The 27,770-nt window shown below is 39.0% G+C and overlaps 1 protein-coding gene across 2 annotated transcripts in view; it reads left to right on the forward strand.

Moving 5' to 3' along the window:
- Window positions 1-27,770, forward strand: part of SMARCAD1 (SNF2 related chromatin remodeling ATPase with DExD box 1) — a 39,656-nt gene that overhangs the window by 2,298 nt on the left and 9,588 nt on the right. For both annotated transcript variants that reach the window (XM_071431645.1, XM_071431646.1), the window contains exons 3-12: window positions 5,309-5,480; window positions 8,390-8,567; window positions 11,511-11,574; window positions 14,825-14,913; window positions 16,819-16,908; window positions 17,535-17,619; window positions 19,154-19,545; window positions 24,524-24,726; window positions 25,903-25,993; window positions 27,184-27,283. In XM_071431645.1, the coding sequence (XP_071287746.1) occupies window positions 5,309-5,480; window positions 8,390-8,567; window positions 11,511-11,574; window positions 14,825-14,913; window positions 16,819-16,908; window positions 17,535-17,619; window positions 19,154-19,545; window positions 24,524-24,726; window positions 25,903-25,993; window positions 27,184-27,283 (1,464 nt within the window). The remainder of the gene's footprint in view (window positions 1-5,308; window positions 5,481-8,389; window positions 8,568-11,510; window positions 11,575-14,824; window positions 14,914-16,818; window positions 16,909-17,534; window positions 17,620-19,153; window positions 19,546-24,523; window positions 24,727-25,902; window positions 25,994-27,183; window positions 27,284-27,770) is intronic.

The raw sequence follows: 27,770 nt of genomic DNA on the forward strand, positions 1-27,770 counted from the left end.
GGTGAAGGCCAACCTAAAAGACATGTAATGCAGGGCAAAGTGCTTGTGAGGAAAACTGGTGGGAGAAGGTGGTAGCTGACAGTGAAACAGGGTAGAGTGCAAGAGCAGGCAAAACTACAGCAGGTGTCCAACTGAAATAAGCATCCATGGAGGCAGATGCTGGTGGAGGACTGGGGCACTAATTAACATTTAAAATTGAGGTGTAATTAGTAGTGCTCTGCAAATACATAATGCTTCATCTTTCACAGATATTGAGTGTTTAAAGAAGATCAAGTAGTTTAGTGATTTTTTTCTCCTACTTATTTGCACATCAATGTTATGTAACCCCTTTAAAGAATTAATAACTTTTCAAGAAATAAAATCACATTTTCTACATCTACAGAATTTAACAAAAAATTAAACACTCAGATTTTGTCTGCATGATATGAGGCACTTAAATGTAATAGAGAAGACTAGATTTGATTAGCAGATGCCTCTCCTCCTTGTTTCCTAATTAGCATCATGAAGACAGAATTTTTCTTGGTTTGGGTCAAATAAGACAGTCAGCTTTTTTTTTGTTGATGGTGTTGTTATTACTGAGTGGTCATGGAAAGGCCCAAAGCTGAGTTGATGGCACTGTGTACTCTGCTGCTAACTGCACCAACAAGTCAGGCTATGGAGTTGTTCTGTGTGAGAAGCAGTTTACACCAGGCTCACCAAAAATAACCTGCCCTAATGCTCAGTGAATCACGTGAGGACAACAATTACTCAGATTTCTTCTGAAGACAAAGTGATTGACAAAATACTGGTACAAGAAACGGGGGAAAGAAGAGGAGAGTGATCTTTATTTCACTTATGCAAACAAAAATGCTATTAAATAGCTAACAACTTGGTTGGTTTTTTTTGCTAACAGCTTTGATATAGTGCAACCACTGTGTGTATCTAAAAAGAATTTAAAAATCTTTATCCTTTAGGAGCACAGATAGTTCAGTATAATTTCCAAGAGATTTCTTCAGATTTGTTTTATCAAGTGCCCTGAAATACGCATCTAACGGAGTATAGGATTTTGTAATTGTCATCTATCTTCAAAAAGTGAAGTCAGATGTTGTCTATTGTGTCATGAACCACCATTATCTTTTTAGCTATTTTCTTTAGTTTTGTATTCCCAGAACAAACTAATATTGGTTCTGTAACCCCTTTATGTCTGTAGGTCATGCTTCTTGTTCCTTTGTGTTGAACATGCATCCCTTATGCTTTAATAAGCAATTTGTGGTGTGATGGCCACAAGAATTGGTCCTCTTTGTACGCTTGTCTGTGCTCTACGCTTGTCACCTGCAGTGACTTTGCGGCCAGGTAGTAGGGACTAATTCTGCACTGCATTTACTGAGGGATAGAAACCAATTCTGGGGACAGTTACCAAATTATATATGGTAGATATCTCTAAAAAGAGTTGGAAAAATACACTGGAGTTGCTTACTACAGTTTTTCATGCAAATGAGTATTATTTACTCAATAGTAGTATTTACTGAATCTCTTAATCTGTTAAGGAAACAAGAATCTTAATTTTCGTTTAGATGTTTTTAATTATGTAAATAGCTCAGTATACTAAGATAATGATATTAGTCTACACTGTTGTAGAAGTGGAGCAGAACTGTACCAGTAGTGCACCAATTAGAATAATTACCAACATGTATTTCAAAATGAGGCCATTATTTAGGTCTCAAAAAGCACACTTACTAAGCTTCCAAAAAGAATTGAAATAAAAGTTGTAAAAGAAATTAAACTACAATATATAACCCCATTATTGATGGCTGATTTTGTTGATATCCTCTCTCTACTGTTTGAATATGTATCCTTAATGACTACACTTTGAGATTATAATGCTCAGAGCTCACTTGCACTGCCACTGCTCTTTTTTGTTCTGTTGTCATTTTCTCTGGGATCTGAGGAAGTCCTGTTTTTTGCTTATGTCTCAGTTCATAGAGTGTAATTCTACTTAGAGTGTTTCTGGAAAGAAGTGATGACTGTGGTATCAAGTGAAGCTTTCTAAGGGTTCATAAGAAGAGATGTTGAAGTCATCATCGTTTTAAAAGGGCAGCTTTAAGAAGTACCTTAGAGTAATACTGAAATTTAGGATTATTTTAGCCAATGGAAAAGACTTTCCTTTGAAAAGGGAATTCTTATTACCATGTAGACTTGAGCAGCATGTGCTTGATGCTGCTTTCCAAAACTAGGTGGAGGTTACTTTCTATTTGACAATGCTTGTTGGACTATGTTAGTAAATGTGGTAAGCCTCTTAAGTATTGCCTCAGTTTTTGCTTTGGTTTTACCTTTGTTTTTACTTGGGAGAGAAGCTGGCTTTCTCAGAGTGAGGTATATGATTTGTGTAGGAGGTTGTGTTTAGAATTACAGGGCAGTGTATTCTCTTTTTATGGTAGCAAAAATTGGTGGTTGTTGTTGGGTTTTGGTTTTGATGTTAATGTGTGCGTACGGGGATATTTATGAGTGTTCCTATTTCTGGCCTCAGAGGCAAAAACTGGTCTTATGATTGCAAGCATTCCTTAATAGTTCTTTTGAATTGCTTGTAATCAGAAAATTCTGCCTCCAACAATTACATATTGTTGCTATAACTTTAATCTATTACTAGTCTACAAGGTTACAGTTTGCTCTAAATATTAGGATTCCTTATTAAATGTGTGATTTCGGCTTCCCCCTCCCACTTAGTAGGGTACTCTGTTCAGTGGGATAGGTGGAGGAAGGGCAGAGGACTGGGCTTTTTTTTTGACAGGGAGAATGCTTTTTTTTTTCCATCAGGTAACTCAGCATTTTTTAAATATGGGAGTTAGGAGCTGTCATAAAGACTGGACAGTAATTGCTAAATAAAATAAAAATACAATGAGAAATCACTAAGTGAGACAGTAAATACTCTTTATTTAACTATAAATCTTATCTAAGGTTTATACTGTAAAGAATAAAACTACTTTTAAGACTGTCATATTTTTGTAAAATTTCCTTGTGTTTTTCCTTTAAATTCAGTAAGGATGCCTCTTAGCAAAGTTGTCATGAGCACCTGTCATTTCTGTGTCGCACTGCTTACAAGGAGAATTTGTTTGAAATTTAGTCTAATCTACAAGGCAAAGATCCATGAAAACTGCCTTGATCTGTTCTGTTAATTCACTATAGATATGAAATTCTCATGTTTCTTACAGACCTGTTCTGATATTGAATCACATTTTTAAGGCATTTTTTTCTATCCTATTGTGATAGCCTTTGCCCTGATAACCCAACTTCATAATGTTCCCAGAGGTCTCTTTTGCTCCTCTCCTGTATTCATCTAAAAACTTAATTGGTTTTCAGATGAAGCAAGTGCATCACATCTCCTTGCTAAAATGGACAGATAAAAGAAGGTACTGCTCAGGAAGCTTCCACTGCCAGCATGTTCATCTTGGATGCAGGGAGGTCTGTCTTGGAACCATGTACTACTGCCTCAGAACTAATAATTTTTAGGCATTCCTAAATTTGCATGTGTATAGGCTTTTCAAAATAAGATCAATTTGCAAAGTGAGACTTTTGCCTCTTCTAAAAATCATTGACATAATCCTATATTGTGTTTTGAAAGTGATAGCAAAGGCTTAGATTTTGATAACTACTAAAACTAGGTCTTTTATCACAGATGAAGGAATTAGATGCCATGTAGCTTGTTTCTGCATTTGACTATCAGATTAATTTATTCTAGCTTCATCTGTGTCTACTGTCTGCTGGCAAATTAGCCTTGCAAACTGATGTTACATTCTAGTAATTTGACTCAGCAAGTTTCTGCATTACTGAATGGAGACAGAAGAAACTACCTTTGCTTCTAGCCAAAACTGTGGTTCCAGAGTTAGCAGCATCCCTGGTGCTTGGTTCACAAGCACATGAGTTTTACAAAAGGATGTGGGTGTGTTTAGGGGGAGAGGATGCCTGTGATCCTTTCTTTGTGTTATGAGAATTTAAGATCTTTTTACATGAGGACTTCCAGTGACAGTAGTATCACTAAAACACAAGTTTCCCAGAAGTTGGTGGCTGACTCTGCTGCCCCTTATCCTGGACTTTTCCTGTGTGTGGCTAAGGTCACCTTGTTGAGGGATCCATTCAGTGCAGGTCGCTGCTCAGTGTGTGGCTCAGGTTGAGTTGTGGGTGGGCAGGCAGGGAACTGCTGACCCCTTGCACAGAGGTCCCAGGTGCCTGTGGCCCTGCCAGGGCACAGGACACTCAGGAGCTGATGGCTCCAGACTTGCCTGCACTTAGACTGTGAGGGTGTAAAAGCCCAGGATTTTTTTGTTTGGGGTTTCTCCTCAGAGGCACCAGCTGGAGCTGTGGTTTTGTTACTGTACCGTGATTAAATGATATTGGGGACCTAGACATCTGAGGGCGCTCTGGGAAACTGGGTGTGACTCTGTGAATGTGGGATCTGTAGCTGCAAAGGGGTCTTGGTCCCAGCTCAGATGCTGCTGCCAGAGTGGCTCCTGGATGGTTGGACAAGGAAGGTTTTTAACAACCTGAAGTCTTAAGCCTTCAATGATTGCTCTTTTGAGCTGTCATTGAACCCTTGTTGATATTTCCTTATAGACACTGGGTTACGTTCACTTCCATCCCTTTAAGCTCCATTTTAAAGTTGATTTCTTCTATTTCTGTAGTGTACTCTGTAACATTTGGTACCATATTTTTTTTAGTTTATTGGGTGCCTTTGCCTTTCAAAGCCTGTGCAGTTTCCTGTGTCAGCAAATATCTTGTACTTCTAGGATTTATCTTTTTTTCTCCTTTCATTCAGTGCTGCCACAGTGTGTTATTTAAAATTTATTTTCCACGAGATTTCTTTCATACAGAAAACGTTCTCTGCAGCTGTCGTGTTTTCTGCTCTATGCATCAATTTTTCTCTCTTCATAGAGAAAAGAGAGAAATATGCTTTTGACACCACAACAGTTTCTGTCCATGTTCTGATAAGCCTGGAAGTAGCTCAGAGGACTTTGCTCATTATTCATTTATCTAAAAATAAGAATTTATTTATTTATTTATAAATAGTTATTAACCTAAAATATATGTTTTCTTTAATGTTGTAATATAGAACTTGTTTGATGTAAGAGGGCTGAAGATCCTTTGCCAGGTAAGTTCTTACTTAAAGAAATGCAGCTGACAGGAATTTTGTGTGCATGAGAAAGTGAGTTCTGTTTGACTGACTGTTGTGTCTCTGAAAAAAATCACAGCTACCTGATTCTCTGAGTACAAATAAATATTTGAAGTTGTAAGTCATTGTCTCCTCTTTGTTCTCCCATTGAAATGTCTTGCACAGAGTATTCCACCATCCCAGAAACTCCTGAAGCCCAGAGGACAAGGAAACAGTCTTACTTCAGGCGCCAGCGCCAGCGCCAGCGAGGGGTGCAGTTCCTCGATGTGTCTGACAGCGAGGATGAGGAGCCAAGAAGAAAAGAAACCCAGGCCCCGAGGGCAAAGGTGGCCTTAATGTACGATTTCAGCCACATTTCTGTCCTGTCTCTGCACCCTCAGGGGCTGTTCTCAGTTCAAACCCTGAATTGAAAATCAGAGCCTAGGTTGGGTTCTTGTTTGCTCCTTTGGGATTCAGCTGCCCCTAACTAAACTTTACTGGTTTTCCAGGGAAGAGGTATCCTGCTAAAACATTTTCTCAGAGGGAGGAGTTCTGTGATGTTGAAACGTGTGATGTTTGTTCATTTACACATTTGTGCCTTTGCCCTTCTGAAATCCTTTTAGTGCAACTTGAAAACTTAACCATAAAACACTTAATTTACTAATTTTCAACTGTTGGAATTGATTTTTTTTTTGTGTATGCAACTATATTTGACAAGGAAACAAATAGAGCTTCAGTGTGTTGTATGAGTCCCGAGTTAAACTTAAGTATGAGTAGTATGGTACGTTTCCTATCCATAGTGAAAATTATTTCTTTCCTAAGTGATTTGGAAATTTATATTTTTGAATGTGCTGGGAGGGAAGAGTCACTGTGCAGGAATCACTTGTGTGTGTTCTAAAAAGGCAGTGTTGAGAGAGCAGGTGAGACAAGATGTAGACAGACATCTGCAGCCTTTTGCAACAGTGTAAAGGAACCCCTGCTAGTTATGTCTGTGTGGTAATTGTGCCCTCTAGATGTTTTGTGCTAAGCAAAACAAGATGGCTTTACCTGCTTTTTTGATAGTCTAGTTGAATTAATGGGCAGAAAACTTTTGTGGGAATTGCAACCTTAACAGGTGTTGCCTCTCATCAGGTTTTCAGTCCTACACAGAGCATGGAGTTATTGGGGGTTTACAGTAGGAGTCAAATAACGCATTTTCCTGCTGCTTTTACCTGAAATTCTGTTGTTGTGTTGTTTGTTTCTTTTTTTAGTGTTTGCCCCCCCCCCCCCCCCCCCCCCAAGCTTAAACTTAAGGGAGCTACTTGAAAAGGAGAAAAGTATTAGCAGTTACAAGTGAGCTCCTGCTTCTGCCTGTGATTTAAGTTGTAGATTGTGCAAGGAGACAGAGGTGGCCAGCTGGCTGCATGCATCAAACTGGCTTGTGTGCAGTGCTGTGTAAAATGGAGTTACTCTGCTTCTGGGATCAATCCCACCTGGAAGCAGTTCAAATGGTTTTGTATCATATGGAGCTGATGCTGATAAGCCATGCAGGATGCAACTTGCAGAACCACTGCTTGGTGTTCCTATACTGTGTTGCTGTTGCTGGGAGTGAGAGATGGACAGCAAGGTGACTCCCTGGTGGGGTTGATGACCATGAAACTAGATCCTCTTGTGCTCCTCAGTATTCCTGTGTAGCCACCAGGCACCTCAGTGCCTGATACTTTGTCCCAGTGTGCCAGTTCAGATGCTGATCCTCATTCTGAACAAGGCACAGAACAGAAAGCAGGAAGTTTAGAGTAGAGAAAACATCTTTCCTAAAGAAAATGTGCCACGACTTTTGCTACCAGAGGGTTGCTGTCTGGAAAAAAAAAAGCAGAATCAACACAAGAGTTGCTTAGCAGTTAAATGAGTGTTTCTTTATGCTTGATAAGAATGTGAATATTCAGAGAGGACAAGATTTATGATGTATGCAACTCTGGCTTTGTTGAAAAGTGTCTAGATGTTATTCTCTGATAGGAAAGGATAGGATAATTGCAGTGTCACCATTTTCATTTGGATTGATTTTTCTTTTTTATATGCACTTTTTACAAGAAACCTTCCTTATCAAGGTAAAAAGATCAGAAAAATGCCGGTAGATTTAAATACGATACTTCATTAAGTTTTTTTTTAAGTGGAAGGAGGATTCATTTTTGAGGCTTACAACTCAGTGCCTTGGTGGACTGAGGAATAATTTGGATTCTCTCTTGTTACTTCCTTACTCTTAAGAGGCACAACCAGAGAATCCTAGTAGCTGTGCATGCCTTTTGAAAAGTGAGGAGATAATTATTTGATGAACAGTTACCTGTGTATATCTTTTATGTAAGTGACACACATCAATTTTTTTTTCCAGAATTCTAATGTAATCTGCCTGTTGCAACTGCTAAAGAAAGATATAGTGAGGAAAACCAGGTTTATTTTTAGTCTTTTACCTATATGCAGAGAGAGCTGCAGGCAAGCCTTTCTGATGGTGAAATCCCTATTAAATGGCAAACTCCATATGATTCAATTAATTTTGCCTTCCCAAAAGGAGATTTTTGTGTCTATGGGAGGAAGGAGGATGGGAGACCCATGCTTGGGTTCAGTCTTACCTATGCAACTCAATATCCTGGAAGATACATGGGGGTTGCTTCTCCTGCAAATTAGTGTTAATAATCAATATTTCAGTAAATTCAGAACACTGTCTTTTTTTTGATAAAGACTCCTGCCACATTTATACATTTAAGATGCTACACAAGGAGCTTTGAATTTTCTTTCTCAGTGAGCCAAGGGCTAGGACAGAGTTAATACTGCACCTGGAAAGTGTTTACAAAGAACCTAATCCACATCTGTTTGTCTGTTGGGCAAATAAACACTAGCAAGGCTGTTTAAAGTAAACTTGGGGTAGTCTGATGTAATTCAGGTAGCTCAAACTGTTCAAGTAGCTAAACTGTATTAAGGTGGTTGTTATTAAATTATCAATAACCTTTGATAATTTGAGGGTAAGTGATGGTATTTTGCTGGTCCCTTCTTCCCTTCTTCTTTCCTTTACCAAGTTGAAACTGTTTAGTGCAAAGAGGATGCTGTACTTGATACATGCCTGACTTTGTCCTGAGTAGAGGTATCCCTTTGCATACAAGTTGATTCAGTGTTACTGAATGCATCTCAGTGCATTTTGTGCAATCCTGGTGGGTTAGTAATGTTCTGGTAGAGTAAAACATTCATAAGCAAAAATAAATTTTAATTACTTTTTTCTTCCCCTGTACGTTGTAGCTCTGAACCATCTGATGATGATGACCGGCCTGAAGAGGAAATGGCCCAGCAGGCACTTGTAAATGGTGGGGAGCAGCAGCCAGCTGTGAAGGAGCATGTCGAGAAGGATACCAGGGACTCAAAGCTGCAAACAATGAAGGAACGTTTTCCCCAAAGAAGTGACCAAGAATTATTAAAAGTAATAATGCTCAGTTCTTTGATTTATTTGATGATTATTTTATAGGTAGTTTTTCTAAGCTTCTGACTTCAGTACAGGGTACAGTCTTGTGGTGAGTTAATGTTATCTGAATGCTAGGTACCCACTAAAGCTGCTCTGTCACTTTGCTTCTCAGCTGGACAGGGAAGACAATAGAATGAAAGACTCATGGATCATGATAAAGACATGGAGAGACTATTCACCAGTTACTGTCATGGGCAAAACAGACTCAGCTTGTGGAAAAGATTTAATTTGTTACCAACCAGATCAGAGTAGGGTAATGAGAAATAAACACAAATCTTAAAACACTTTTCCTCCACCCTCCCTCCCTTATTTTGGGGTTTAACTGTATTTGTGATTTTCTCTACCTCCTTCCCCCTCACACCAGTGGTGCCTGGGAATGGGATATGGGGACTGCAGTCAGTTCTTCTGTCCTCCTCAGCAGGAGGACTCATGACACCCTTGCCTTGCTCCAGATTGGATCCCTTTCCATGGCATGCAGTCCTTCAGGAACAAGCTGCTCCCTTGTGCGTCCCTTCCACAGGGTCACCAGTCCTGCCAGCAAACCTGCTCCAGCATGGGCCCTTCTCTCCATGGGTCCTGCTGGGAGCCTGCTTTCAGGGGGGCTTCCCATGTAGTCACAGCATCCTTTGGACATGCACCTGCTCTGCTGCGCTGTTCTCCATGGGCTGCAGGTGGATCTCTGCTCCACCTTGGCCTGCAGGGACACAGCTGCCTCACCATGGGCATCACCACTGGCTGCAGGGGAATCTCTGCTCCTCCAGCCCCTCCTTTACTGACCTTGGTATCTGCAGGGCCATTTCTCTCTCATGAATTCTCCTTCCTCTCTCCTGCTGCAGGTGTGTTGATCCTTCCCATTTCCCTACCCCCCTTTCCTTCTTAAGCTGTTATCTACTGGTGCTGCCACTGTCACTGATGGGCTTGGCCTTGGCCAGCAGCAGGACTGTCCTGGAGCTGACTGCCACTGGCTCTTTTGGATGTGAGAGAAGCTTCTGGTGGCTTCTCACAGAAGCCACCTGTGTAGCCCCTGCTGCTGTCAAGCCTTGCCATGCAAACAAAATGCAGCTCTTAATTATTGGGGTTTTTTTAATAGCAAAAGGGTAAAAGTAATGTTATAGAGGAAGTACAGCTATGTAATGTTTCCACATGCATGGGAACTTGAATATCTATAAAAATGAATATATAGAGACACACATCAAATAAACACCTTTAGGTAAGTTCAACAACAGTGAACTCCAGTGTATAGAAAAATTTTCAAGCACTTCTTTGTTGTGTTGTTCAAGCTTAATTATGGCTGTCTCAGTTGATAACTTTTGGTAACTGCTGTTGTTGGAATGAGCTAGCTGATGAAATGCAGGAGTGGAATCACTGCCATCTTCCAGTAGATGAAAGACTGTGCAAGCTTGTATTTATGGCATTTAACATGCAAAGATTTCAGTACTTCTAGTGAGGCAAAGGGTAGGTTTGAACTTACTGTAATGTATTCTGATTAAGCTGATGTGGGAACTCTTGGCCATTGTCCAGTGTACAATGCAAATCTACAGGTAACTCCTTGCAAGTGAGATATGGTAGCTCATTACAGTAAAATATCTTTAGTACCATACAAGGCTTTCACTAGCTTTTATTTATAAAGCTAAATGTGTTTAAATTAGTCTGTAAAGTTTCCTGGTTGTTGAAATGGCATTGAAGAAATACAGACATTTTACTGATGCTCCTTGCTGGGTATTTTGTTTCCAAGTGAATCAAGCTTTATGCTTAGACTTTTTTTATTTTGGGAAGAGCAAAAGGTTTTCAAGTAGGAGTTTCTGAATTTTTCTCCTTAACATTAGAATTAAAATCTGTTGTGCATGTCCAGAATTTATCTTTTGCAGTTTTTGGCTGCATAGAATTTATCTGATTCAAAGACTGATGAAGGTTCATTGTAGCTTAGTAACTTGCTAGAAATGCTATGTGGTGTGTCTCACTGCTCTTTTGTGACTTAGCTACTGAGCAGCATGTGAGGCTGATGGTGTTTGTTTTCAGGAGAATGCAAGATAGCTCCTGTATCAGCAGAACTTTGTAGAAAATGGAGGCTGTGCAGATTTTTTCGTGCAGTTGCATAGCTGCAACATTTTTAAGGAGGGCAGAGGAGTATCAGGCAAATCTGTTGTTCCTTCATGAAGGATCCTCGAGCAGGCTGCCCTGACAAACTTGAGACAACTGATGAATGCTATTAAGGAAAAAAAAATCACGACTCTTTTGAAAGGGAAATTGTGCCAATGTAGCAAAATTGTAAGATGCTGTTTCCAAATGTGAACTGATACTTGGGAATCAGGATTCCTCATAACTTCATTTTTTGGTTTTTTTTTTTTTTCATATTCATAACATTTAAGCCATTTGCTTTTGTTGCTGTTACCTCACCTGCAGAAAGCCTTCTGAAAGTCTCAACATGCAGTTTGTGAAACAGATCTATGTTGAGATTACATGTGGATGGAGAAACAATCTAGGACTGCAAGGATGTATTGATAAACCTTGAGACACATTATACATTTCATGCATGTACTTACAGGAAGTGGACCAATGCATCACAATAGTATTCAGATACTTTATGAGTTAATAAATTAGAGGATTTTATTATCTTGTTTTGTGATAGTAACATTGAATAGTCTTTGTAAAAAAGCTTCTAGGTAAATATGCAGAGTATGTTTGTGAAGTAGGGAAGAAAGTGATAATAAGTGACATTATATTCAAAATGTTAATTTGATACTTCTTGGTTTTGCTCTTGGATTTTTATAATACATATATATTGGCGGGGGGGTTTGTGTAAAAGTGTTGTTCAGCCACAGCTGATCCAGCATTGTCTTCCTCTGTTCAACTGGATTAAATTTCTCCACTTAGCAGTTGCCTTTTTTTTTTGTTTTGCAGCTGATAGAATCAGCATGCACAATGGATGAAGCAGTAGCTGCTGGTTTGAAGCTCAATGACAAAGGTATGTTTAACAAAAAAACCCCAAAAAACAAAAACAAAACCCAAACTTTTTTTGCTTTTTTAATTTCCCCTTTGTACTTACTGTATTTTCATTTTCTTATTTTCATATAAAAAAAAGATTTTTAACAATTTCTAAAAAGTTTTAAGAACATCCAGGCTACTTGGAGTGAAGGGATGCTTTTTGTGTTGTTTCATGGGGTTTTTTTAACCAACCAAATATCAACTCAAAACCATTTTGAGTTAATCGTGTGCGTGGTCAGATTCTATAGATGGAAATTCTTGGGTACTGGCAATAGGAAACAAGGCTGGCATGTTTTGAGAAATACACTGAGTGCTGCTGTTCCTGGAAGACTGTTTACTTTTTGAGGGTTTTGATAAATATTAGGGCAATTTAAGCTCCTATATATCCTTAAACTTTGTTGCAGTTCACAGTGTTTGAACTAAATCACTTTGATTTCTGGTACATAGGCCCTGCCTTTTGGCCATTTTTGTGTTGATTTAAGAATGTTGTTCCACGTCCTTTAAGTATGAGCCACAGAAAAATCTTCTTGGCAAGAAAATTCTCACTAATCACAGCTGTTGTATAAAATATTTAGTTAGCAGTAAGCATGCCTGACAGTGATGGTATAAATCACCTCATTTTGGACACATTTTTTAAATATGGAGACATTACTGAACATCTGCTTTAACTGTGTCAATTTCAGATATGCTTTACTTGTTGTGAAATGTTGGCTGTGTGAGAGGTCAAGGCAAGATACAATTTTGCTAAGCATGGCTTTGTGAAAAAAATGGACCACAATATCCTTGAATTTTTCTGTCCTGTCAAAATGACAAAAAGCTTGTCTTTATAGCTTGAATTCAATAGTTGTGTAGAGCTAAAACAAGAAACAGTACAGATTTTTTAAAGGTATGAAGATTAGATATGACACATTGAAAATATGTGTCTAAGATGTGAAGTTGTAGTAATACCTGTTGCTTGTGATTTGTTCCTGGTGTTGTTTTCTTGAGAACCTCAAAAGTGGGGGATGTGCTTCTGAGCTGAAGCCTGATGTAAATCTGTCTGGTATTCACTACTTTTTGAGCAGTCAGAAAGTAGTTTTCTTTTATCATAATGAGGGAAGTCACAGTAATACAAGAGATTTTTTTTTTTTATTAGAGGTAGTAGTAAGTAACAGGGGAAATAATGACAGATGCTCCTCTAAAGTCTGAGACCTTGGAGCTGCTTTTTTCATTGCTCATTAGTTACAAAATTTATGGGGAGAGCAAGGATTCCTCTGGAAGGCTGTGCCTGCACCCTGAGGATGATTCCTATCAGTAAGAGTTTCTTTATCCCTTCAGCCATATACTCCCTTAGCAAAGGAAGGAAAAGTTAAGTGCACTTTGCAAAGTGGATGTCTTCAGAAAGTTGGCGCTTTTTTTTTGTGATTTGCAAATGTGGGTTTCCAAAGACCACAGGTTGATTTTGAAATAATTCTGTTTATAGGTTCCTGAGACCATGGCTTTCCAAATCCTTTGTTTCAGTTCAATTGCCTCTAAAGTTGCGTGTGATGGGGCTTCCTTCAAAGGCTATGGAGTGCACAGACCATGACCCAAAAGCAGGAAAATCTTTGAAATACTCTTATATCCAGCCCATGTATTTTTTTAGGGCAAAGGGGTTTGCAGGGTCACTGTTCACATTCAGAATTATCCATCCTGAATACAGTGTTAATTGAGCTTAAGAAATAATAGCACAAGGCCTCCAGTGACTTCTTGTGCTTGGCTCAGCAGCAGCCTGACAGCTCCTAGTTTGGACATGAAGACAACCACACATTCCTCAGACTTAAGCTAGTAGCAGGCATTTTCCTGGCAATATTGTTTAAATTATTTGAATTATGCCTCATCTTTGGAAGTGTTCAAGGCCAGGTTGGATGGGGGTCTGAGCAACCTGATCTAGTGGAAGATGTCCCTGACTAGAGCAGGGGTGTGGAACTAAGTGATCTTTAATGTCCCTTCCGACCTAAATATATGGTTCTATGATATTTTTATCTAAGTGTATATATAAATACATAGACTTTGAAAAAAATCTTAACAGTGTTTTCTGGTATCTCTTACTAGATGCTAACTTTAAGGAAGAGTTGCTAGTACTTTGCTTTTCTTTGGGATGTTTTAATAATTTATTTTTCTCAATATTATTATGCCACTTCTTTGATGTCGGAGTGAATGACTATAGTAGAAAATTTATTTGGAAGTATTTCCACACAAAGTATGTTCTTGTACAAAGATTTGGCTATTTAATGTTCCAGAGATAAAACTATTTTCATCAACCAGACAGTCTTCTGGATTGGAAAGCAAATGTGCTTTTTGTGAGTGTGTGGGTGTTCTTTTTCACTGGTCTCCCAGGGCAGGCTGGGAGGGAGATGCTGGTATCAGACACACCAGCTCTGCAGGCACTTGCTGTTCCAGAGAAGATTTAACTTCAGTAGTATTTCAGATCATGGACTAGAAATTTTCGCCATAATTTGCTCTGGTAGTGCTGCTTCAAGCCAAGCTGGTGTGCAGAAATTCTGGTAATGTCTTCTTGCCTTCATGAGCCAGGCACAGCAGCAGTCTGGAAGTGCACCTGGCTGGGCAGGCCTTTGTGCTGAGATGATAATCTCTTGATAATCACCAGGGCCCAAAGACAGTCAGAAAGTTATGGCTCATGTGGACTGTCTGTAAGTGATAAGGTTATCACAGACTTAATATGCATAGTTTTCTTTGAGATGTCTAGATTTAATGTTGAAAAGCATTTGGTAACTGCTCTGGTGTGCACCTGAGCCAGAAATCAGTCACCAGTGATTCCAGATTGGCAGTGATGTACATATTCCAACACACAGATGGGCTTCAGCCTGGAAGAAATACCAGCTTGAATAAAACCAGACACAGATACACCTTTATGCAACTTGTGTGTAATAACATGTGGTAACTATTAAAAAAAGAAGAAGAAAGTGCTATTCCAGTTGTTGTATATGAGAGGTAATGACTTGATTAATTGCCAGACTGCTGAAGATAACTTAGAGGTAAATAAAACATGTACCTTCAAGCAGCTGCTTTGCTTCAAGTTTCAATGTATCTGTGCTCTGTAGTAGGAAACTTATGGAGACTGCTAAACATTGTGTGGGTAACAAGTAGTTACTGCATTGTTGTAGTAAGTGAAATATCCTGCTGTTTTGGAGTGAACTTAAGGAAAGGAACTAATTCTTTTTTTTTTTTCATCTCAATTCTTTTTGAAGCTGCCTCTGGTAAAAGGAAACAAAGAGATTCTCCCACAAATTGCAAAGCCAAAAATGAGCGAGTTGCAAAAAAGTCAAAAGTCAGTTATGTAAGTACTGTGCTTTTCTCTTTGTGCATTGTAAAATAAATGGAATTACCTGACTTGGTCAGTGACAGTGGTGTGTTTTATCAGAAAATTAAGTCAAATTAGATCTTGCCATCTGGATGTGATTTTTGTATTTCTTTCATTATTGACATTCTGAATGGAATGACCTGCTTTGTGTTTTAGTGCTTGTGGCTTTGTATCACACCAGCCAGTTCACTGCTTTTGGTGAAAGTAGTAGTTGATAGCAGGTAGCAGTGTGGGAGGCTCTGAGCACCATTCAGTTTTTGTGAGCAGCAGTGGGAATTACAGGCTCTGGATCACTTTTCCTCCTCGGGTCATTCCTTGTATTTCCTCAAGCACATGAAGTTAACATATTTTGCTATATCTACTGCTATTCTTTGTTATAGATGTTGCTTATATATTTGAAACTACGACTTGTGGAAATCTTTAAAAACAATGAGTTGGTTGCATTTAAAGGAATGACTGCTTTGACCTCTGCTAATAAATGGGAGCTATGTCATCATCCTGGTGCATTCAGGATGGTGTTTGGCAGCTTTGCACATCCTGCAGTGCTGTCATGAGGCCACTCCTAGGCATCCCAGGAGACATCCTTGAAAGCCACTTACATAGAGAAAGGGAATTATACATAAATACTGGAGGCTGGATGAGGGAGGATGACTGCGTTGAAATTTAGGCTACTATTGTCCTCAGACAGAACCAATTAAAGAAAACATGGTTTGCTATTAAAGCACAAATATTACAACTCATTTGTAATTCCTTCCTCCTGAAAGAGAGATATGAACTGGGTTTGTTCCTCCTCACCAATCCCCTGGGTTTGGGTATGAAAGGAGCCTTTAGTTAATTATTAACCAGCCAGCCTAGCAAACAATGCTCCACTGGACCTGGTTTTATATATCAACTTGATTTCTGTTCTTAACAGTTTCATTACAATTAAAGGGGGAAGGTTTAGAAAAAACCAAATGTGGAATATGGATTTTTGGAACTCATTCTAGAGAACTACAGTGAAAACTTGCACAGTTTTTTTCTCAGTTTTGCTTTTCCTTGTGGTTCCTAAGACCAGAGTGTACTTGGGCAGCTCTTCTGTGGACTGTAGCTGCTCTCTTAGTGACACAAACACTCATTGGAGGAAAGGAATAATGTCCTCTGTTACTCAGAGTGCCTCTGGGTGATATGGTTTGTGCTCCTTCAGCCAAGTAAATGTTGGTATCTGCTGTAGACAAGTAGCTCTGTAACCACGTTGCATTCAGAGCTCTAGGAAGGAACCGGTGTAGTTCTTTGTTGTGAATACACAGCAGAGCAGCTTGTGGCCCGTGGAAGTTTTGGCACTTGTAAACTTCCATTTTGCAGGCTGGTAGTAGCTGTTAGTGAGGCTGTTGTTGATGAAAAGTTTACCAGTTTTTGATGTGACTCCATGATGCTGACTCCATATAATGTTTGTGGAATTTTTTACCCATAAATCTTAATATAAACACGCCATTTGACATGTTTGTAGGCTGTGGTGGGTTAAACACCACATGCTTAGTAAGCTAATCTGATCACCAACCCTGACATCTTCTGCCTTAAATATCATCCAGAATTGCTAATAACTTTTGATTTTAAAGCAAAATAAACTAGACAGTTCTGTATTATTTATGTTTTGGTACGTAACTTTGCACTGTGTATGCTTATCAAGTAAAGAGTCGCAGCTTTCATGACTGAAGACATTTTCTATGTTCGTGAAAGTTTTGGTCTTTGATCATTGACTAGGAATCACTTAAGCTTGAATTTGTTTTGAGTGCTTTTGTCATTTAGAGTAGCTCTTTAAGGATAAACAATGCTGATGAGGTTTTCTTCTGTTTCTGTAGTTGTAATTAATATTAAACCTAATAGGTACCTTTTTTGACATAGCTGGATGACTCAGAGCCCAAAAGACAATGGGAGAGGCAAGAGATGCTTGTGAAGAAGTTGCAAAGTACATTTCCTGGATTGGATAAGGAGGTGAGCTGATCTCTCCCTGTAGCACATCAGGTTTTGAGTTCTTAAGAAAACTGCAGCTGTTGATAGTCCGTATGAAACAGTTCTTTTACAACAGCACTTCCAGGAAGAGCCCAGGATAGGAAGGCTTTTACTGTTCCTGCTTTTACAATATAACTTGTCCTGAGGTAAGAGCTGTGGGATGTAGTTAGGACTACAGGGACCTTCTCTTCCTACATTTCTGGCCCTATGACAAGCCTAGCATAGTCAAACTTGATGACTTACTGTAAAAATGCAAGAGGAAACGATCCATCCCTCTCATTCTTCTCCCCCAGACTGCTAAATATATTTAGCACTTTGTATTACTTCAGTACCTGATGGTCCTCAGCAACTATTTGAGCCCTTCCAGTAGTGTGCTTGAAATTGTTGGAGGCCAAGCTTGTTCATGTGGGTTCTTACACTTTTGAAAAGTGGAGTGCCGCTCTGCCTAAACTGAGTGTACAAAGAAGCTGAAGGGTTTTCTCATTTTGATTTCCTTTTATTTTGAATCATCTGATTTACAAGGGGTTTTCCTTGCCTGATGTTACTAGGCACAGAAATTCAGCCTGTGCTTATCTCACCACAATGCAAAATGTCTTATTTTTTGCTAGGAGCTGAGAGAGGTACTTGAGGAACATAACTGGGTGTTTCATGATGCACTGGAGGCCCTGAAAATATTTGCAGACGACGAGGAGGGTAAAGACACATTTATAATTCATTTTATCCAAACACAAAACAGACTTGTGATGCAAATATTTTTGAATGCTCAGCAATGACAGTCCTGACGGCACCATGCCTAGAACAACAATTGGTTGTTCACCAATGTTGAACCATTGGTTCAACAACACCAATGGTGTTCTTGAATGACAGCACCATTCAAGAAACTTACACTTGAAATTATTGTTACAGGGAGGATAAAAGAAGGAGGCTCAATTTTTATGTATTTTTATTTTTGCTCCCTACCTAGGGATAAATATCTTTGTCTTGCTAATATAGATAGGTATAAAATGTTGTAACTACCTATGGATATCTCTTGAAATATATTTTGGTACATGTGAAAGCTGATACCTGCTCCCTTCCTACTTGTTTAAAAAAAAAGAAAACCTTGTTTTTTAACTACACGATTTGTAAATTACTGGTTTCCAAACCAGTAATTGCAAATAACTGCATAGGTAACAAGTAATACATGCTATTTTGTCAATTTTAAAATGTATTCTAGGAGAGGAACATCCTAGAAGCAGGCCTTGAATTATGCAACCCATCTGTAAATCCCGCTGCTTTAAATGTGGTAGGGAGCAAACCCAGTGATTCCAAGTAAATCTGCAAGTTATAACTTAAGTCCTATTTAATGAGTTGATTACTTTGCAGTGTGTTACACAGCTGTCAGATATGTACATGTTTTGCTGTATCAGCTATTTAAGTGTTCTTGGGACAGGGTAGTGATCTTAACTGGATTCTTTACAAGTGGAGAGAGCAAGCAGTGCTCAGGAAGTTGTGTCCTTGCTGCTGCTTCTGAGAAGGCCGATGTCAGGGTTGGAGTCAGCCAGCAGCAAGCTGGGATTGGAGAGAAGAGAAACTTCTGTGCTGCAAGTGCTCTCTTGCAATGAAGGAATCAAAACCCTCACAGAGCACTTCTGAAAATTTACTTTCTTGTGATCAGTTAAATACCTTCTGTCTTATTTTAAGGCAGCTGAGTTATTTTGGTTGGAGATGCCTCATTTGAGGTTTTTTTGCATGTTTTCATTGTCCCACCCCAAATACCATACCAGAGTGCATTAAAATGGAAAAAATGTATCATTTTCTTGGTGAAAGAAAGCTTGTTTTCTCAAGTCAGCAGAATTAATATCTCTGCAGTCAGGTGCAGTGGGACTAATATCTCATCTTAAGGATACATAAGAGTTCTTAACTGTTAAGCTCTGATTCAGAGCTGCTGCACCTCACAAATATTACGTTAGGTTGATCATCTGTATTTTAAGCTACTTAAAACCTTCTGCTATGTGACCATTCTACAAATGAGCTTTATCTTGTACTCACAGTCAGAGCTATTTGTATATTTTATACAGATTTGCTTTTCTGTTCTCTTAGGATCACCTGCTTTGAGTTCTTGTGTATTAAATGCTAGAACTGTGTTTTACAGATCTGTAGCTTTTATCTTGGAAGAACAACTTGTGTTTTCATCAGCCCCAGACCAGTATGCATTGACTTGTTGCCTTCTGTGTTGCATGCATAGGTATGGAATTTCCTCCCAAAAGGAAAGTTGCTGACTGGACTGAAGCCTCCACTAAAACCCAGAGTGAGGAGAATAAAGATAAGACAAAGCAGAAGGCTTCTGAGAAAGAGCAGAATGGCTTTCAGAAAAAGGACAAGGGCAAAAGGAGCATTTGGAGTGCTGAGAGAGAAGCAGAGCACACGGAGGATGAGTCGGCTTCCGAAGACGGCGGAAGCTCCCTGGATGAGGACTACAGCAGTGGTGACGAAGTGATGGAGGATGGCTACAAAGCCAAAATCCTCAGCTTCCTGCAGGATGCTTCCCTGAGTGAACTGACTCTGATTCCCCAGTGTTCTCAGAAAAAGGCTCAGAAGATAATAGCGCTCCGGCCCTTTAACAGCTGGGAGGCTCTGGTAGGTCTGCATTCTTCCTTTCCTATCCCCAGCCTGCCTAGAGTCAAGGTGGCTTCAGCCTAGGGAGGCTTAGATGGGTGGCCTTATCCTCATTAGGCTGAAATGCTATGTTCCTCCTAAGCCAATAGCATTTCAAATAGTGTCATATGACCTGATTTTGAATGAATTAAGGGGTGATTTTTCTGGAAAACTCAAGCTGATTGGCTGACATTACTGTCACTCACTCTGTAGCACAGAAAGTTGGTTGATTTCACTGCAGAAGGAGAAATTAGAGCTTTCACTTGAGAAGGAGGTGTTTGCTAGCCTATTCTGAGCTCTTGTAGCTGAAAACCCATGCAGAAGGGAAGAATGTGGCAGGACCTTTACTGCAGACACTTGTGCAGCAGCAGCAGCAGCAGCTTCCAGGGTAGCTCCATGACTGAAGAAGCCAGCATGGATATTTTCAATTTCAGGCAAGAAATGGTCGTTCTCTTTTTTTTTTTTTTCTTTTGTGCCTTTATTCTACTGCAGCTTAGTGTCTAGCATGGTTTTGCTAGCTAAGCAATGCAGCCATTTTTAGTGGAATGAGCTGCTGTGTTTTATTAATGAAAGTTAAAGCATCAGAAGGTTAAGCCACAATCCACCACGGAAGGGAAAGCAGTATTTGCTGGTAAGTACATTATCTACTGTCGCTCTATTGTTACTTTCAGATGTTTACCGTGGCTTGTTTGTAGACTTCACATTTCATGCAGTTTCAGTTAACTGCAAGACCTCAGACCTGCTAAGAGCAATGTCCCGGTAAGAAATTTGAATTCTTACAATCTGTTACAGCAGATTGTCTTGATTTAATTTATTGGTGCTTTGGATTTTAAAGCAGTAACTGTGCACAGGCCTTTTTACAGAATAATTGATGTTTTTCATCAGTGTGCATTCTGAACCCCCCTGCTGATGTATGCCAGTACTTTTTCAATATGTGTAAAACAATAACATTTATTATTTAGTGTGTGAAATATATTACCATGGAAGAATAAGAGATACTAAACAGAATTTTAAGGAAAACAAAGTGATCTTTGTGTGTTGTGTTATAAGGGAAGGGGGGAGACGAAAGGACGATATGTGAAAAAAGTGAGTTACTGGTATGCTGCAAAAGAAATCCGTTTTGCCCCAAGCCTTTGGCTTCTCACAGAACATCTGTCATACAGCTATTACTTTCTAAACTTGTTGGATTTTGTCTGAGCTTAATTCTTTGCAGAAGTATTTGCTACAGGGCTCTTCTCCTTTTCTGTGTTAAATATTTTTACAGTAAAAAAAACACTGCATGGGCCTGTTTGCATTCAGACTTCGTCTTTCATGAAGATTGCTGCTGTCAGCAGCCACATGTTTATGTGGTATTGTGAATACTTGCCCAGAGTAGAAGTGGTTTGCAGCAGATTTTAGCAGATGTTTTGTATCAGTGCGGATTTAATTGTTTATAAAGATCCAGTAGCTCAGTAACCCAGTGTTTTCCCTACCAATTAATAAGGGTGGTTAGAATAATGGGGAGAGCTGATTCAGTTAGAGCATTAAAGAAATTGGCTTGGTTTTAAGCCTCTTTTTATTGTAATGGTATCTTGTATAACACAATGTGAAGTACTACAAGTTGTAACCACTTGTTCATTATTAGAATTGAGGAAGATATTAAGACACTCAGTCTGAGATTAAAAATAAAGCCTACTTATTTGTAAATTGAATGTTTTATTCCAGGAAAACATAAATGAGAATGTATTTTTTTATTCTAGATGTGGTTTTTTTTTAAGTTGGACTAAGCTCTTTTGTTTCAAGAGGATTTGAATTAATTTCATAAGCTTATAAGATTAATAAGAGCACTTGGAAATACTTACTCTTTGGAGTAGATATTTCAAGTACTTAACTTGACCTAGTAATGCTTAAAACACATAGAAAAAACTTTGGAGACATGGTTCTCAAAATAATGGGAGAGACCTGAAATCGTCAGTGCTTACAAAGATTAATTCATTTGGCAGTTTAGAAATGCCTACACTGTAGGTCAGGCACATTTTCCAGGAGGAAACCTAGAATCTTTTCCCAATATCCAAAATCAACTTTCCCTAACACAGAATCAGGCCCTTTCCTCAGGTCTTTCCCTGTCACCACAGAGAAAAGGTCTGTGATTGCATCTCTGGTTCCCCTTGTGAGGAAGTTGTAACTGCAGTGAGGTCTCTGCTCAGTCTCCTCTGTTGGCTTCTCACCTCTCTCTCCTGTTTGCTTTGAGATCCTGATGATACTCCACTGGCACACATTGTGGGCCAGCAGACAGCATGGTTTCTTTCCTTGATGAAAGCAGTTCTGGGCACCAGTTGCCCTTCCTCCTCATCCTAACTCCTTTATACAACTTGTTGGTGCTTAAGATATTTTAATATGTTCTCATTTCCCAGCTGTGGGATTGCCTGCCTTCACTGCATGTCAAGAAACAAAAGCAGAGCCTAGACTGGCTCCCAGAGGAGCTCAGCTGAGGTTTTGGGGTCTGGGTTGGTGGTCTTGCAGTTTTCCGCTTCTTCTGGTAAATGTGGGAGAGGAACTGGAAAGGGTTTAATGCTGTTCTGTTTCTTTTTTTTAAGGTGTATAACTGTTACCTGTTTGGATTTCTTCTTAGTGTAAAAACATATGTATCAGTGTGAGACTTGCTGTATCCTCTCATTTTTGTCTTTCACAGAATTATTCTATCACAAAATAAGCTGTTTTACTTAGCATTTAAAGACTTGGTGGTCTACAGAAATTCTTAGAGAATACACACAAGTTAATCTGTGTATTCTGGAAATGTAAAGGAAAGTGTTACATTGAAATGCTGATATAGTACATCACTTTTAGGGGAATGGGAGAACTGAGCTGTCAGAGGTTGCTGTACTTGTCCATCCTATTCTGTACACTGCAGCAGTATATGAGCTAGGAGGTACAGACTCAAGGGAGAGTAGCTCCACCTTTGTCATCTCATGTTGTTTGGCTGCACATGTACAAACTGCCCCAAAAACCAAGCTCCAGAACCACACTGCACCAAAGCCAGCTGAAGGGAAGCAGCAGATGCATCAGATTGGCAATGGAAAACTGCTTACAGTGGAAGTGGTGTTTGTTGATTGAGGCTGACTTTTCCCCCTTAAGGCATTAAAGGGAAAGCCTTCATTATCTTGCAGGTGGAGTAAGCTCAGGCAGAATGTGCTGCTGTGGCAATTCCAGGTGTGCTGGGAAAGCTCATGGGTTCAGTTTCCATGATGGCCTCACATTTTTGGGCCTCATTTGAGAAAAGCTGAACTTGGGAGGGTGTCAGAACCTCTAGAAAGCAAAGGCCACCTCTGGATCTGCTTTGAGTTTTGAGCAGGGTAACACCCTGTGTTTCACATGCAAACCAGTGGCTAAAGTATTTCTTGTTGCAACTTGGACGTGGATGTTAATGTGCTGACATGAAACAATACAATTTCTGTTAATAACAGATGGCTCAATTCTCCACACCTTTATTTATGGATTACGGGATTTCCATTCATGCCAACCAAAGCTTTAGTCATCAAAACAAATGTCGAAATTTTGTAGGCACCTATTAAAAACTTTGTTCTTTTTTATTTCTAAATAGAGGTGTCTATTTAGAAAATTTCTTTACAGGTATTGAAATGTGTACCTTAGCCTGGTCTATCCTAGGAGTGTTGGTAAACTTTCTGGAGTTTGTTTAAAATAAAAAAAAAAAGCACAAGCAAAAACATACCCCCGGACTGTAATTGCCTCACTCTGGTTATTTTTAAATATGTTTATAATGAAAGCTGTTTTTTAAATTCTGTTTTCAATCTGGTCATAGTCTTCACCTTAACAAAACTCGCTTTTACTCGGCAATCTGACAATATTGGTGAGTTACTTAACACATAATAGCTGGATCATATGACTCCTTTTTTGTGGAAGGAATTCTTGGAGGATATGTACATATGGAGTCTTGTGCTAAATTTTAACAGATGCCTGGTCTAAAATTCAGAAAAATCTGTGTGAAAACTACTTCTGTTTTAATACAAGAATGCTGAATCCAAAGCATCTTGTATTCTTCAATTCTTTAAATCCATTATTAAACAAAAAGAAGCCTGTTCTTTACAGTGAAATATGCATAACTACTTGAGAAAATACCATAATTACAAATATGACCCCAGTTACTGCAGAAATATTTTTAGTGGTAGGTTTTACACTTTATGCAGGTGGCTCTACATGGAATTTAGGAGAAATCGATGGGCCTGAGGGGCCTGCTTTGATACAAGTTGAGGCTGCTTGTCTCTGACACGTAAAATATTCATACTGTGATGAAGATCTGAAATGTAGAGGAAGGAAATACACTGTGTTTATAGTGTGGACTTGAGGAAGCAAGTGGTGGAAGTAAGGCTGCTTTGTACTGGCACTGCTTGGTGACCACAAAAAACCTGGCACAATGCCTAAGTCCCTTTGACTACCTTTGTGGTAGAGTTAGAACTGGAACCAAGTAATGCTGAGCCCCAGACAGACCAATAACCAAATGTAACAACCTTCATTATAGATCCATTTGTTCGCCTTGATGCCTACATTATGCTTCCATCTTCTACCTTTAGTGTCTAATAGGGTCTGTTTGAATTGGCATCTTAATGAGAATCAGTGCTTTTTTTTTTTTTTTGTTCTGTTAGTGTGCTTGGCCTTTGCACTGTGTTGCCTCCTGTTAAAGATTTTGAGTTTAAAGCATTTGTATTTTATGTTAGTAACTCTTCAGAGAATTTTTATCACTTAAGATTTCAAGTTTCATAATGTGAGCAGCTTCAATGATGACCTTCAGTATGGATTCACACAGTTTGCAGCAGGCCAAATATAAGGAGTATTTGGAATTTTGAGAGAAGATGGGGATGCTGTTGCTGTCTACTACTTGAATTACTGCCTGCAGCAGCTGTGGATTTTCAGTGCAATTGCTATTACCAGTGTTCATAGATTTTTAATTATTTTTATTTTGCAGTTCACAAAAATGACCAAGACTGCTGGTTTGTCAGAGGATATAGTGTGGAACTGCAAGATACTGCTGAAGGAGAGGGATGTGGTCCTGAAGCTCATGAATAAATGTGAAGACATTTCCAATAAGCTGACAAAACAGGTAACCAGGATTACTAGAGATGGAGGATGTGGATGGAACATAGAGCAACCCTCCATTCTGAATCGCAGGTATCTCTAATTTTTATCCTTTAGAAGGGTGTTGGACAATAAGGTGTACTTGAAGACTGGGATTTTCAGAACTGTAGTCTCTAAAAGTAGAGTTGCAGATTTTTGATACTTAGTAGCTCTCAGTGAGAGAATCTAACACATTTTTCAAGTGTATCAGGAAAGCTGGAGGGCAGGATAAGAGCATTAAAAATTGTAACAGTGTTTTATTTCCTCCAGTTTCTGGTGAATGTAACAGCTAACCTTAAGCAATGGAATCATAAGTTGTCAACTTATTTCAAATAAGAACCCAAGCAAACCTTGGGGGACCGTGTCTGTAATGGGGGACAGATTTCAAATAGGATTGGATTTCAAAAATGCTTAGTTGGAACAAATCTGAGCAAACTGGGCAGGTTTATCAGCTGAATGAAAGACATCGGTCAGGAAGTGCAGGTGTACCAAGTAATCTGGAACTCTGTATCCAGTCAGAGTGGCAGCTGGGATGTGTTGTGGGGAAGGATTTCTTTCAGAGAGGTAAATCAGTAAGGACCTCCAAATGGATATTAGGAGGAATGGATATGGATATGGTGGAGGGTATTATTCTAAGGGGTAGGAAATGTAAGGGCGTAGTGGGAAAGGCTAAAGTAGCAGCTTGAATTCCAGTTGGATGCTGTTATAGAAGCAGAAGATTCTCAGCTGTGTGAAAATAAAGCCTGGGAGGAAGCAGGAAGTCTTAGGAGGAAGGATGTCAGTGATGCTTTTTTGGAAAAAGTGCTGAACTGGGTGACTTGCTGTTGAGTGTGTTTGGGTTTTTCTTTGGTGCTGACACAAACAGTAATTGTACAACAGAGCAAAATTAGGGATGCAGCTGCAAAATGCCACTTAATTAATTGTGTATTTTAGAAATGAGTAGTTCTGTAACTGCTTTTAGCTGGTTGTGTATCATTGATTGTAGAAGAGAAGTATTTCTTGTGTCACTCACTTTGATCATTTAAGGTCTGTGAAAATGGAGATAAGCAACTCAGTTGTGTACAGGTGACTGATTAAGAAAGTTGGTGGTTTTCACTACACAAAGAGGTCAGGAGTGCATTAAAATAAAGGCAGTGTTAAGTCTGCCAGTCTGTGATTACCATAAGTGTAAAGTTGTGTTTCAAGGAGAAACAAATAAAAGGTGGTAATAAGCTTGCTTGTTTTTAACAGTTTGAAACTGAAGCCATATCAGAAGATTGGTTTGAACTGGTTAGCACTGCTGTATAAGCACAGATTGAATGGCATCTTGGCTGATGAAATGGTAAGTGTGGAACTGCTTATTTAAGAATTGTTAAAATTTTGCAAAAAAGACTTTTTAAATCCCTGCCTAGAAACCTCCAGGAGATTGTAAGTAATCCTAAATTGCAAACAGTTCTTCAAGATCTTAGAAGCTGCTGAACTCCTTTCCATTTGGAAATGAAAGGTAGCCTAGGATTGATGGACGCTTGCAAATCACATAGTGTCTTCTGGTGCAATGGAACTGGTTTCTACCTCAACAGCTTATTTTCAAACCATTGAGTTTAACAGCTCCTTGGCCAAAAATATAATTAATTCTACAGCATTTAGTGTAGTGACCGCCCCCTTTTTCTCCATTTCTTCACCAGTTTCAAAACAGGCAGATAACAATACAGGAAAAACCAAGTGGGTAGAAACCTTCTCTGCTTCTCCAGAAGCAGCATTTCCACCGCCTCTTGTCATGACACTCCTCATCAACATTGAACGAAGAGACACAAGCTATGGGTTTGAGGTTTTGTTAAATGCTGACACCACCTGTAGTTGTACAAAGGAAAAAACTTACTGATGCAGCTGCTGAATTTGTGGTCTGTTGTTTTTAATCCTGGCTGTTGTTTCTCTTCTGATGAACCGTGAATGAAAGCACTGCTTTGCCTTGCTGTTATTTAGGCAGTGTTTCTCAACTTCTCTATGTTTCATATTAGTAAAAATATGGGGTTTTTGTGGTAAATACACAAAATTTTTTAATTCATGATGCAGAAAATAGGAAAAATTAGTGTTGGTGGAAATGTAATCTGAATCTTTAATCTGATTCCCATATAAAATTCCACTTCAGAAGTAGCTGGAATAGCCAGTTGTACAAGTGGCTCAAATGGAAATAAACATTTAGTTTTCAAGTAATCATTTTTCTGCACCATTGGCTCAGGAAGGTAAGTTTTTGGAGGTAATTTGAGGGATGTACTTGAAATAAAATGAAAGACTTCATTAATTGAAAAGATGAATCTTTGTTCAAATATTGAGCTGAAATGATAATGAAGTTTGGCTGAGGTTGTGCTTAAGAAGGAATTGTCTTCTGTAGAATTGGTTAGTCAGAACAAATTTTCTAATCAGATTTCTCATCTTTACTGGGCCATCACTACACTGCAATTGTTGTATGAGTTCAAAACAATTTTATGTCACGCAGATTGTAAATTTTGTTTAAATTTTGTTTTCTCTTAGGGCTTAGGAAAAACAATTCAAGCTATTGCATTTCTGGCTTATCTTTACCAAGAGGGCAATAAAGGTCCCCATTTGATAGTTGTGCCAGCTTCAACGTTAGGTAAGTTACAGCCTTCAAAAATAGTTTTGTTAGGGGAAAAAGAACCAAACCAATCATGGACATATTGTGAAGCAAAGATAATTTAATGAAAGAAAATTTGATTTTCTTATGATGGTACTCAGCTCCTTAAGTCATTTGAGTTGGAATGCAGACCATACTGCAGGCATGCTTGTTCTGAATTAATTAGACTTAGCATGGAACTTTTTTTAGACAATCTGTCTGCTTCAAAAAAAATGAAGCTTCTTGTTACAATCTGAACTTGTGTAGCAAAGTACTCTTTTTACTTATTGAATATTGGCTGAACTTGCTAGTCTTTAGGCAGTGCTTAGGGTTAGGTTTCATGACATTTTAAATATTCACTGTTTTTTTTGGTCTTTACTGCACAGCATCTGTCAAAGCAGATGCAAATCCTGAAATGATGAAGCTGTCTTTTACTTTTGTGTTCTGATGGTTTTATGGCCTCAGTTGAAATTGGAGAGAGTGTGGT

This window comes from Agelaius tricolor, unplaced genomic scaffold (assembly GCF_023055355.1).
Source record: "Agelaius tricolor isolate 1412-34295 unplaced genomic scaffold, bAgeTri1.0.p SCAF_8, whole genome shotgun sequence".
NCBI classification, from domain to species: Eukaryota; Metazoa; Chordata; class Aves; order Passeriformes; family Icteridae; genus Agelaius; species Agelaius tricolor.